Below are 12,500 nucleotides of genomic sequence, written 5' to 3' on the forward strand. Positions count from 1 at the left end.
ACGGATTAACAACCACCCAATAAATCTCACTGACTGATTATTGCCCGTCGGACACTATGCCTTGTGGTTTTCACGCCTTCCCCGTAAGTCTTGTTCTATGTATCGCCTATACCTTATCCCTCCAGAAATAGTCAGTCCCGTTTGGAGAGAAGACGCGGCTTGGTTTTGCCAAAGCAGTCATGCAGACACGATTCGGCGATCCGTCACGTTCGGCGAGAAATAAAACATACCTCGTTTGACTTGTGGCCGTGTTTTCCCTGTCGGATTGTTGAACAGGTGTGAGTTATGTGGCGTGTTCGTATTTCACAATGGTATGGCATTCAGAGTCAGTCAGAGTGAATGGTCGGGTGTGTTGTATGAAATCTAAAAGCTGGGGGTGTTATCGAACGTTTGGACTACTTTCCAATCTGAGCGTTCCAGGTTCGAATCTCAGTTGCAGAAGCCTGCTGGGTGAAGGGTGGAGATCGCATCTTCGAGGTTAACATGAGTAAAGAATCTCATTCGTTTGTGTGTGCATGCACACGATCAAATACACGCGTACGCGTGCGCTGTGTGTGTTCGTGCGTGCGTGCGTGCGTGCGTGCGTGCGTGCGTGCGTGTGTGTGTGTGTGTGTGTGTGTGTGTGTATTTGTTTGCGTACATGTTAGTGTGCGTAACTTGCTAATTTAGAGTCCTGATTTTCCTGTTTTATCCAGTGTGTGAGCAATCGCATGCAAGCCTTCCAAACGATGTGAAATTACCCACATCTCGGAAATCCGCGCCCCGAAAGACAGCTTGTTTGTGCTGGTACGTCAGATTACTTGCAAGTTAATTACTTCGCGATGGAAAAATCCATTCATAATGGGTACGAAGTGACTGACATAAGCAGCTAAGTCGATAACTGTCGACAGGTGTGAAAAAGCAAGTACAAGGAGTAGGCCAAAGAAAATCACACACACACACGCGCGCGCGCGCGCGCACGCACGCACACACACACACACACACTTCAATGAAGAGACAAACACTGAAAAAGTACAGGGCATCCACGTCATGAAATATGTCGATAGTTAGACAGCTGTGAAAGCAAATACCTAAGAAGCAATTAAAATCCAATTAAACACACACACACACACACATAAACACACTCACGCACGCGCGCGCGTGTGCACAGACAGACAGACAAGCACACACACACACACACACACACACACACACACACACACACACACACACACACACACACACACACACACACACACACAATCACACAATCACACACACACACACACAGATGATCACATACAAGCACACACATGCGCGTGCGCACACACATACATACACATACCCGCACACATTCATACTACACATGACCGGCTGTCTTCAGCTGAAAATACATAAACGTTTTGTTTTGTTTTGTTTTGTTTTGTTTTTAAATTAATTAATTGTTTTGGAAATTACCTCCTTTCTATGGATCTAATCCAGCTATTGGGGGAAAAAAAGGGTGATGTTTTAGGATAGCCTTTACTGACACCCCTACCTCTCTTTTATTACAGCGGAAGAAACGTGGGGGAGATTATACTTTATCGATAGCCTTCATTGATTCTAACTGGACCGATTTTACTCCCGACGATCCTTTCAAGCTAGTTCTGAAACTTTTTGAAGTATAACCCCGGTGGTCATGCTAGACGAGTCTACATAAACTCCAGGATTAATCTTAGCTAGCCAGATTTGCCCCGGCGTAAAACCCAAAGGGGGAACGAGTGGGTTCTACACCGGGACAGCTGTGACGCAAAAAATGATGCGCGCAAGTCTTATCTATTACGTTACACAAAGGTTGTCGTCAAAATGAGTCCAAGTAGCGTTGTTTAACAGTTTCTTTTCAAGATGGTCATTGTCGGACACGGCTGACTGTCTTAATTCAAGATGGTGATACTCTATGTTTTGGCTTTGTTTCTCTGCAGTAAGTACAAACCTAAACTTCTCTTAGTGTCCTGTAGTTATTTTGATCCAGAATGAATGGAGATTAAAATAATAATAATAATAATAATAATAAAGAAAAAAAGAACGATCATTAAGACATTATATTTCAGACGATCAAGATAAGAATCAAGTTATTAACTATAGGATTTATAACGTTTCAGCAAGAAGACTTAGATTTAGAGGTGACGGTGCAAATATTCAAGATGTTTCATTAAGTTCTGATTCCAGCGGATCATTCTTGTTTTCGGATAGAAGAAGAAGAAATAACAATAATACATTTGTAATCGACGACAAAAACACAAACCCCAGCACGAGTCCACGACAGTTATGTTTAATTTAAATGTCGAGACTTCCCAACAAGTCCACAGGAAGCACAAACACACGAGTCAAGTTAGAATGAAATCAACCACAGTTCACTTTAAGTATAAACCAGCAGCAACACTTTCCACACGTCCACCCTCCAACGAAGGTCATCGCGACTATTCTTCCTCTCAAAGTAAAAAATCTGGTTCAACAATTTACACTAGAAAATTTTCTCATCTTTTTTTCTGACTTTCCAAAAAGCTCTCTTATTCTTCTGTTTTTATGTAATACAGTCCATGACGCTGAGGACTTTAAAAAAAAATTATAACAACTAGTATTGGTAATACTTACGATGTTACACAGTACATCAGCATAAGCTTACATTTTTCAATCAAAGGAGAAACACACAGAACATTGCAATAAAGATAACATAAACATCTGTGTTCCTGACAACTGTATTGTATAGTACCGTATCGTACGTATCGTATCGTATCGTATCGCATCGTACGTGCGTGTGACGTGTGCGGTGATCCAATGGTTTGAGCACGAGTTTACTTCGTTCGATCTCCGGCGCACCTGGGGTTTAAGGATGGATATTTTTCCCGATCTCGCAAGTCAACAGTATGTGCAGGACGACCTGCTCGTGTCTGAACCCCCTTACCTGTGTGTATAAACGCACCCAGACAACTACTCAAGGTCTAGTGGAGGGAGGATGGGGGGCTGGGGGTGAGTATGTATGTATGGTGTCTGTATATGTATGTAAAAAGGGTCTTTGCTGGCATTTTCAGGGAGCGAAGGTGTGGTGATTCCTGTGAAATACCTGGGTTGTATGATTGACCATGGGGCAAATGACACCGCGGCCGACAGCGGAAAACGAGGCTCCTTCGTCACGGAGGCAAAGGACATATCGCAAGTGTCCATAAACTCCTGCGTCTACAAGTGCTTCGCCCTCAGGTTTAAAATGGCCGCTATGCAGGTGTGTGGGAATGGGGAATGAAGGAAGTTCTTGATTGTTGAAATGTGTTTGTGTGTGTGTGTGTCTGTGTGTGTCTGTGTGTTTATGTGTGTGTGTGATTTGTATCAAGTAGGGAAAATCAGATATTTTAGCTCAAATGTGACGATTACAGCCACAACGCTACAACACCGCATACTGGTCTCACTATTGTGTGACTCTCACATACACATAGTGTGCGTGTGTGTGTGTCCGTGACTGACATTGTGACAGAGTGAGAGAGAGGGTGTGTGTGGGGGGGGGGGGGAGTCAGTTCTTTATTCCCCCTGGTTTAGAATTCAGATTCAGGATGCAATCTGTTCAATTTTGAGGGCAACACCTTATTGCCTATACCCTTGTGTCTCTCTCTGTCCATCTAATTCATCCTCAAAATCAGAATGTAATATGTTTAGTCCTTAGGGTAGCGTCATATCATCCTTAGAATTGAACGAATCTGATAATCAGCGACTAAAACATATCATATACACACACGCGCGCACGCGCCAATCGCCTTATTCAGTCAGACTACACTGGAACAGTCATGGCTTCAACAAGTGAAAGATCAAGGCGTACATTTTCACCAGTCGCTGATCAAACTAATCAACAGCAACATTTTCGGAAATGTCAACGTCAGGGTGTCTGACTCATGATCAAGAACACCCGTTCTGCGAACGTTTCATGCTACTTACATGACAAAATGTGCCAGTCTGAGGTCTCGCTGCTAACGAACTGGTGTAAATCTGTCTTTCACTGTTAATGAACTGGTGTAAATCTTAACAATGTAACTAGTAGCCATTTAGCAGCCAGCATCGCTACCCCCTCACCCCCTTGCCCCTCTCCTTTCTAACCACTAGTTTTTCTTTCCATCCTTTCCTTCTTCTGTTTCCCTTTCTCTGCCACTCTCTCTTTATTATAGTTTATACCACCCTTTCTTTATTATAGTTTATACCACACACACACACACACACACACACACACACACACACACACACACACACACACACACTTGTTGCCCAAGTTGTGTTGAATCATACAGTGGTTTGAGCAGTGAGGCCTTGAGTTGCTGCTTATATATTTGTGTAGGTATGAGCTGTTGTGTTGTTGCAATCTGCAATACATTGACAAGCTTTTCAGTGCTAAGATATGTGTGCAGATGACTACATTACCGTGCAGATTAAGTACCCCGACCTGCTTTTCTTCTCCACATCCTCCAGCCTCCCAAAACCTCCTTTTCTTACACACCCCAACCCTTCCACCTTAATCCGCCTTTCCTACCTCTCCTCTACTACCCTCCCCCCTCAAACACCCCTCCTACACCCTTTCCCCTCCTACTACCTAGCCCCCAACAAACAATTAAAAAAAATATAAAAAGGAAGAAGACAAACAACACATTAACCCCCCCCCCCCCCCAAAAAAAAAAAAGAAAAAAGAAAAAAAAGAACGGAGGAGTAGAATTACTGCCTGTGACCCCCGCAGAGATCGCCCAAACTCAAAGCTGAATTTTGCAAACTGTTGCTTATCGCAAGCAAGATTCAGTCTCACCTACCTTAATGCCAATACCCAACAATCATCTGACTCATGCCTGTCCCTTTCCTGCCCACCCACCTTCAGTCTCTCTCTGTGTATCTGATTTAATGCTCAAGGAATTCTTCATCGGATGCAGAATGCAATCTGTTCACTATCCAGGGCAACATCCTATTGCCTATACCCTTGTGCCTCTCTCTGTCCATCTAATTCATCCTCAAAATCAGAATGTAATATGTTTAGTATTTGGGACAGCTTCCTGTTATCCACAGAATTGAATTAATCAAATAACCGTTGACTTAAAAATACATCACACACGCACGCACGCAAATGCACAAACACACACACACACACACACACACACACACACACACACACACACACACACACGCAACATATTTTCACGGACAGAAAACGAGACAAAAAAGACATATGGAGTGAGCGCATTGGGGAAAAGAGAGAGAGAGAGAGAAGAAAAGTCCACACACTGCACAACAGACTGAAGCTTCGGGTCGAAGCCTTCTCCTCCGCTGTCTGTCTGCCCGCCTCTCTCTCTGTCTGTCTGTCTGTCTGTCTCTCTCTCTCTCTCTCTCTCTTCTCTCTCTGTCTGTCTGTCTGTCTCTCTGTGAATTACACCCATCTTCTGTCTGTTGTCTATCTTTCTACATCTCTCACTCTCTCTGTGGACTGTATACGGACCCCAGTCCTCCAGCTTTCCAGAAAGCCAGCGCGGGTCCGTGGGACTGCGGACATGATTTTTGCTGCGCGCCAACACGAGGAAAAATGCCAGGAGCAACACTGCGACCTCTTCATGACGTTTGTCGATCTGACCAAGGCTTTCGATACGGTCAGCAGAGAAGGCTTGTGGGTGATCATGGAGAAGTTTGGCTGCCCCAGCAAGTTCATCACAATCGTGCGGCAATTCCACGGCGGCATAATGGTGAAAGTTCAGGATGACAGAGACGACTCAGAGGCCTTCCCAGTGACAAACGGCGTCAAACAAGGCTGCGTTCTCGCCGCGGCTCTGTTCATTATGTGTGTGTGTGTGTGTGTGTGTGTGTGTGTGTGTGTGTGTGTGTGTGTTACTCTCAGCTTAAAACATCCACATGGATGTTTTGCAAAATGATTGTATGGTGTGGGTGGTAGGTGTGACAACAGAACTTTAAAGCTGTTCAAAGTCCACCTCCCCTCCACCAGCTTAAGTTCAGCTTCAGAAATATTCCTGTGCGTGAGATATATGGTTTAACCCCTGCCGGCGCGCGCGCACACACACACACACACGCACACACACATACACACACACACACACATATATATATATTCACGCACGCACGCGGGCGCACGCACACATATGCCATGCGCGTGCACGCACAAAAACATACACGCGCACACATATACGTTCGTGCGCGCTCACACGCACGCACACACACACACACACACACACACACACACACACACACACACACACACACACACACACACACACATGTATATTAGAATGGATTTTACAACGAAATTTTGCCAGGGATATCTGTTTTGTTGCCAGTTTTTTGTGTATTTTTTTCTTTTTGTTTGTATGTTTGTTTTTCGTTATGTACATTATACACACGGGAACTCGGTTAATCGTCTCATCCGAATGACGAGCGTTCGGACCACCACTCAAGGTCTAGTGGCAGGTGTGGGGTTCGGTCCCGCACGCTCAGATTATCTTGGTTCCAAGGCGGACGCGTTGCCAATGAGGCCTCCACTCCACATGTTCCTACAATGACAGTCCCCATAAATCTGCTGACACAAAAGACTATGACACCAATTCACCACAGGTGTGGAATCAACGGAGAAAAGATCGGCACTGAGGTCACCAAAAGAGTTATCAGGGCGTGAATAGACACACGCACGTAAGCATACACATATGTACGCAGGGATTGGATTTCAAGAAAAACGCAAATGTGCGCGCATGTCTGAGACGGATGAATCAAATTTTTCCCTGCTTAATACCTTTAATATCTCTCTTGTCTCACACACACACACACACACACACACACACACACACACACACACACACCAATTTTCTGATAGTGTCATTGGTTTGCAAACACAAATCAATATTCTGTTTAATACATCCAAACGTCTTGACTTGCTGGTAAACTTTGAAAAGTCTAATATTGTTGTATATTAGAAATGGTGGTTATCTTGTATGTAACGAAGTGTGGTATTATGGAACTAAAAAGTTAATGATTGTTACCCTGTATAAATACTTAGGCATATTCTTAACAACAAGGCTGTCTTTCCAACCAGTGTTACAAGATCTTGCTGACGGAGCCCATAAGGGAGTGTCAGTTGTCATGAAACTGCTGTGGTCTGTTGGAGAACACTCTCCATGCATATTTTTCAAAATGTTTGATTATCGGATAAAACCCATTCTCACATGTGGTTTAGAAATTTGGGGATTAACGCAAGATCAGGAATGCATTGAAAAAGTACATTTAGATGCTTTAAAGAGATTTTGGGGTGTTAATCCAAAGTCTCCCAGACATCTTGTATATGGAGAAACAGGAAGACTCCCGATTTCTATAAATACGCACATAAGATGCATCAAGTTTTGACTTCGATTAGTTTCAATGAATGAAAATAGATATAAAAAAAAGCCTATAACATGGTTCTGTCTTTGCAAAATCAAAACTATAGCACGTGGGTGTGTAAAATTCGCAATATTTTATATACATATGGCTTTTGGGTGGTTTGGGAAGCACAGTGTGTTGGTAACATTCATATGTTTATCAAGGAATTTAAGCAAAGGTTTATAGATTGTCATGCTCAAAGTTGGCATGATTCGCTGCAGTCCCATGATTTCTGTTATGTTTATTCTCAGTTCAAACATACCCTAACGATCTGCCCATATTTCTATCTTGTTAAGAATGTCCAACAGCGCAAAACATTTTCAAGATTTAGAATTGTTATATCACCTCTTAATTCACTTTTTTTTTTTTACATTATAAACCCAGCCAGGACAGAAACAAAGGGTGCCCCTTTTTGCAAAAACACATTAGAAGTAGAACTTCACTTATTACTTATATGCCCCAAGTATGATGAAATAAGAAATGAATTCATTCCGCCAAAGTATTCTCGAAATCCATGTATGTTTAAATTCTGCTTACTTATGTCTACTACTAATGAATCTGTTTCATTTAAGCTGTCTAGTTTTGTTCACAAAGCAATGAATGTCCGGATGCAAGCTGCAAAAAAATGTACATTCCCCTGTACATAGAACATGTTATCACTCATGTTATGGGTCAGAGGCCTGACAGTAAAATATTTTTGACTTGACTTTGACTTTTGACTTTGACTCTCTCTCCCCCTCTCTCTCTCTCTCCCTCTCACACACACACGTACCCGCGAGCGCACGCACACACACACACACACACACACACACACACACACACACACACCAAACGCACGCCAATCGAGTCTGAATGATCGGTTTGTGTTCGTGTGTGTGCGTGCGCGTGTGTTTGTGTGTGTATGTGTGTGCGTGTGTGTGTGTGTGTTTGGTTGTGCGCGTGCGTGCGCGCGCGTGCGTGAGGAGGCTTGGAAGGGTGAAGGTGAAATGGAGAGGTTGCCATCGATCGTCTGGACAGCACTTGCTTTATGTGTGTGTCAGTCTCTGTCTGCCTCCCTCTGTTACCCTGTGTCTGTTACCACATCTGTGTGTGTGTGTGTGTGTGCGCGCGCGCGCTAGCTTGCTTGGTGCGTTCTTGCGTGCCGCACCCCCTCACCCCCGTCCTCCCCCCCCCTCCCCCCAATCCCGTCTCCGAACCCCCCACCTCTTTTCTTTTTTGCGCACACTTTTTTTGTGGGAGTGAGTATGTGATGATAACGAACGAAGCATGAAGATATCTGAGGATGCACGCTGCCTGCTCATTCCTGTTTCCCGTTGCCATGTCACTGTCAGGATGTTGTGGCCCTGGCTGTGCCGCTGATAATGACTGATGCGCCGTAGCAGCAGCAGCAGCAGCAGCAGCAGTGGTGTTGGGGCGGTGTCCTTGTAGTGGCTAATGCGCCCGACTGGGAAGCGAGGTGTCCACGGGAAAACTACTTCCGACAATTTTTTGTTTGTTTGTTTGTTTTTTTGTTGGTGTTTTTTTTACTCCTCCATCCATTGGATCTTGAGTGTAGTTCTGTGCACTAGACATTCGGGGAGACGATAAACCGAGGTCGTGTGTGTAGCATGCACTTAGTGTTTTTTTTCTTAATAGAATTTTATCAGGGACAAGATTTTTTTTTTTTTTTTTTTACAAGAAATTACCAAGGATTTCAACCCTCGTGTTGCCACTGGGTTCTTTTATACACATAAAGTAGATGATGCACTGCACACGGGACCTAGGTTAACGTCTCACCCGAATGACCAGAGAGGGGAGTTATATTCCCGGTCCTCCGAATGATATGGGTAGGTAGGTAGGTACTCGCTGTCAAGTCGGGCGCATCCCCAAAAGGACACCCCTCCATTTATCATCATCATTATCATCATCATCATCATCATCATCATCTGACTACAGAAAGGCAAGCTGTGCTTCTGTGGGTCCCACACTCGGGGATTGGATGATCGGAGGGACGAGTTCTGCAACGAGCCCTGTGCGGGCAACTGTCGGCAGCGCTGCGGAGGTCTGGTGACCTTGTCGGTGTATGAGACAGGTGAGGGGAAGTAAAGCTGTTCGTCCAGTTGGTGTGTGTGTGTGTGTGTGTGTGTGTGTGTGTGTGTTGTTGTTGTTGTTGTTGTTGTGTGCTGTTGTTCTCAAGGCCTGACTAAGCGCGTTGGGTTACGCTGCTGGTCAGGCATCTGCTTGGCAGATGTGGTGTAGCGTATATGGATTTGTCCGAACGCAGTGACGCCTCCTTGAGCTACTGAAACTGAAACTGTTGTTGTCGTTTCTATGTAATATATATGCGTATGTGTTTATGACGTCTTTTTAGGGGGGTGGGAGTGTATGTGTGTGTGATGTTTATGTACGTGTGTGTGTTTGTGTGTATATATGTCACTATGTGTGTTGTTGGTTTATATTATCAATGTGTTTTGAGTTGTCTGTGTGTGTGTGTGTTGGTGGAGTGGGTTGGGCTGGGGGGATATGCGGGGAAACAGATTCATTTACTGTACCCATATACCTCATTGTTTAGCCACAGTCCAAATGCCAGTAGTGTAAAGATAACAGTCAGTCGTGTCCGACAATGACAAGCATATAAAGCAACCGCTGTCCCGACCATCTGGGTTGGAATTTGATTATAGCCATTACAGGGGAGAGTGTCTTGTCCAAGTAATATCCCCACCCTTTCGGCCCAAAGGGCTTTAGGACAGTCGGCGCAGGGATGGTCCCCAAAGGCCAGCTTGCCCAAGTAGTAGTAGAAGTGTCAGATCACGGTGGGGAAACCTGCTTGAAGGGACCTGAAAACCTTGCACACCTTACCACTGAATCCTTTCGGGGTGTCCAGTGGCGGGGCCTTTTCCTGTTGAACAAACTCAGAACATCAAGCGGAGCAGTGGCCCAGTGGTAATGCCGCTTCCGACTAGGAAGCGACTGTCCACAGGGTTTGTGTCCCATATTCCGATTTGGATTTTTACTGACACTTCCCCCCCCCCCCCCCCCCCCCCCCCCCCCCCCCCCACACCCCGACCCCACCCTATCCACAATACCTTGAGTGGTTGTCTGGGTGTTACCCTTTCGGATAACACGACAAAAAACGTGGTCCCGTGAGCAGCATGCGCTTAGTGCACGTAAAAGAACGTACGACAACGGCAACAAAAGTGTTGGGTGCAGCAAAATTGTTATCCAGGTGTTTACATAATTACGGTCATTTTGCATATTGATTGACTCACTTGTGTAAACAATGTGAGTCTATGTAATAACCTGGCGTTCGGTTCTATCTCCCTCTCTCCTCTCTCTCTCTCTCTCTCTCTGTATGTGTGTGTGTGTGTGTGTGTGTGTGTGTGTGTGTGTATGCATGTATGTATGTATGTCTGTATGACTCTGTGTGTGTGTGTGTGTGTGTGTATGTATGTATGTATGTGTGTCCATGGTAAACTTTAACATTGTCATTTTCTCTGGAAATGCTTGGTCTGTCAATACCTTTTTTACATTTTTTTATTGGATAAAGCGTGGATCACAAGTGAGTCTTGAAGGCCTTGCCTCTCTTGTTTTGTTTTTGTTCTCATACTCGGCGCTTTGCTCCAGTGTATGGAAGCCTAAATGCCTGACCTTTCGTAGGTGCTGTTTTTATTTGCAGGGTATCAGAAAGAACCACGCCTGACTTTCGATGACTGGATACTCAAGAAAGGTAAACAGAACAACGTAGCCTCCTGCACTGTTGCTAGTGCAGGCCCTTGGAGGCACAGTGGGAGGGAGACTGAAAGAATCCTGGTAAAAGTCGACTTATATGGGATAAAAGAGGCACACGTACATACACACGCCCACACACACACACACACACACACACACACACACACACACACACACACACACACACACACACACACACACACACTGACGTGTTGTTGTAAAACGCTTTGAGAGGGCGGAAAGCGCAATGTAAATGTGCTGTTATGTTGTATTTCATTCTATTCTATTCTATTACTGTTTGTCACAACACATTTCTCTGTGTGAAATTCGGAATGCTTGTCTGCTAATACAGTGCCCGTAATGGTCTGAGTTCGAATCCTTTTCTTCAACCCGTTTGACTAGAAAATCAAACTGAGCGTCTGGTCATTCGGATGAGACAAAAAAAAGCCGAGGTCCCTTGTGCAGCATACTCTTGGCACATTGAAAAAGAAACCATGGCAACAAAAGTGTTGTCCTCTGGCACAATTCTGCAGAAAAAAAATCCACTCTGATGGGTGCATGTATGCACTCAAGGCCTGACTAAGCGCGTTAGGTTAATGATGCTAGTGGTCAGGCATCTGCCTGGCAGGTGAAGTGTAGTGTATATTGTGGTATTTGTCCGAACGCAGTGACGCCTCCTTGAGAAAGTAAAAACTGAAACTGTCATCACCATCACTAGCGGAGTGATGGCCTAGAGGTAACACGTCCGCCTAGGAAGCGAGAGAATCTGAGCGCGCTGGTTCGAATCACGGCTCAGCCGCCGATAATTATTTTCTCCCCCTCCACTAGATCTTGAGTGGTGGTCTGGACGCTAGGCATTCGGATGAGACGATAAACCGAGGTCCCGTGTGCAGAATGAACTTAGCGCACGTAAAAGAACCTACGGCAACAAAAGGGTTGTTCTTAGCAAAATTCTGTAGAAAAATCCACTTCGATAGGAAATTTTTTTTTCAAAAACTGCACACAGGAAAAAATACAAAAAAATGGGTGGCGCTGTAGTGTAGCGACACGCTCTCCCTGGGGAGAGCAGCCCGAATTTCACGCAGAGAAATCTGTTGTGATAAAAAGAAATACAAATATCACTACTGCATTGGTTGTCACCACTGCCACTATTGATGCCAAAAGTTAAAGTAGTCTTTATCAAAAAACAAAAAATAAAATAATAATAATAAAATAAAACAACACTTGGTGGGATATAGATACTCGTAAAAATTAAAAAAAATATTAAAAAAAACACAAAGCACAGCGTACTATTATGGAGTATAGATAAATACATAAATAAACAGATAACAATCAAGATCTGACTAAACGTGTTGGGTTAGTGTGCTGCTAACTGTTCAGGCATCTAGATGCCTTAG

General features: G+C 44.4%; 1 protein-coding gene across 1 annotated transcript in view; it reads left to right on the top strand.

Annotated features, from left to right (window-relative positions):
- The window catches only part of LOC143296573 (uncharacterized), a 47,342-nt gene that overhangs the window by 16,230 nt on the left and 18,612 nt on the right, over positions 1-12,500 (top strand). The window contains exons 2-4 of the mRNA XM_076608597.1: positions 3,051-3,238; positions 9,331-9,466; positions 11,051-11,101. Coding sequence (XP_076464712.1) covers positions 3,051-3,238; positions 9,331-9,466; positions 11,051-11,101 — 375 coding nt within the window. The remainder of the gene's footprint in view (positions 1-3,050; positions 3,239-9,330; positions 9,467-11,050; positions 11,102-12,500) is intronic.

This window comes from Babylonia areolata, chromosome 21 (genome assembly GCF_041734735.1).
Source record: "Babylonia areolata isolate BAREFJ2019XMU chromosome 21, ASM4173473v1, whole genome shotgun sequence".
NCBI classification, from domain to species: domain Eukaryota; kingdom Metazoa; phylum Mollusca; class Gastropoda; order Neogastropoda; family Buccinidae; genus Babylonia; species Babylonia areolata.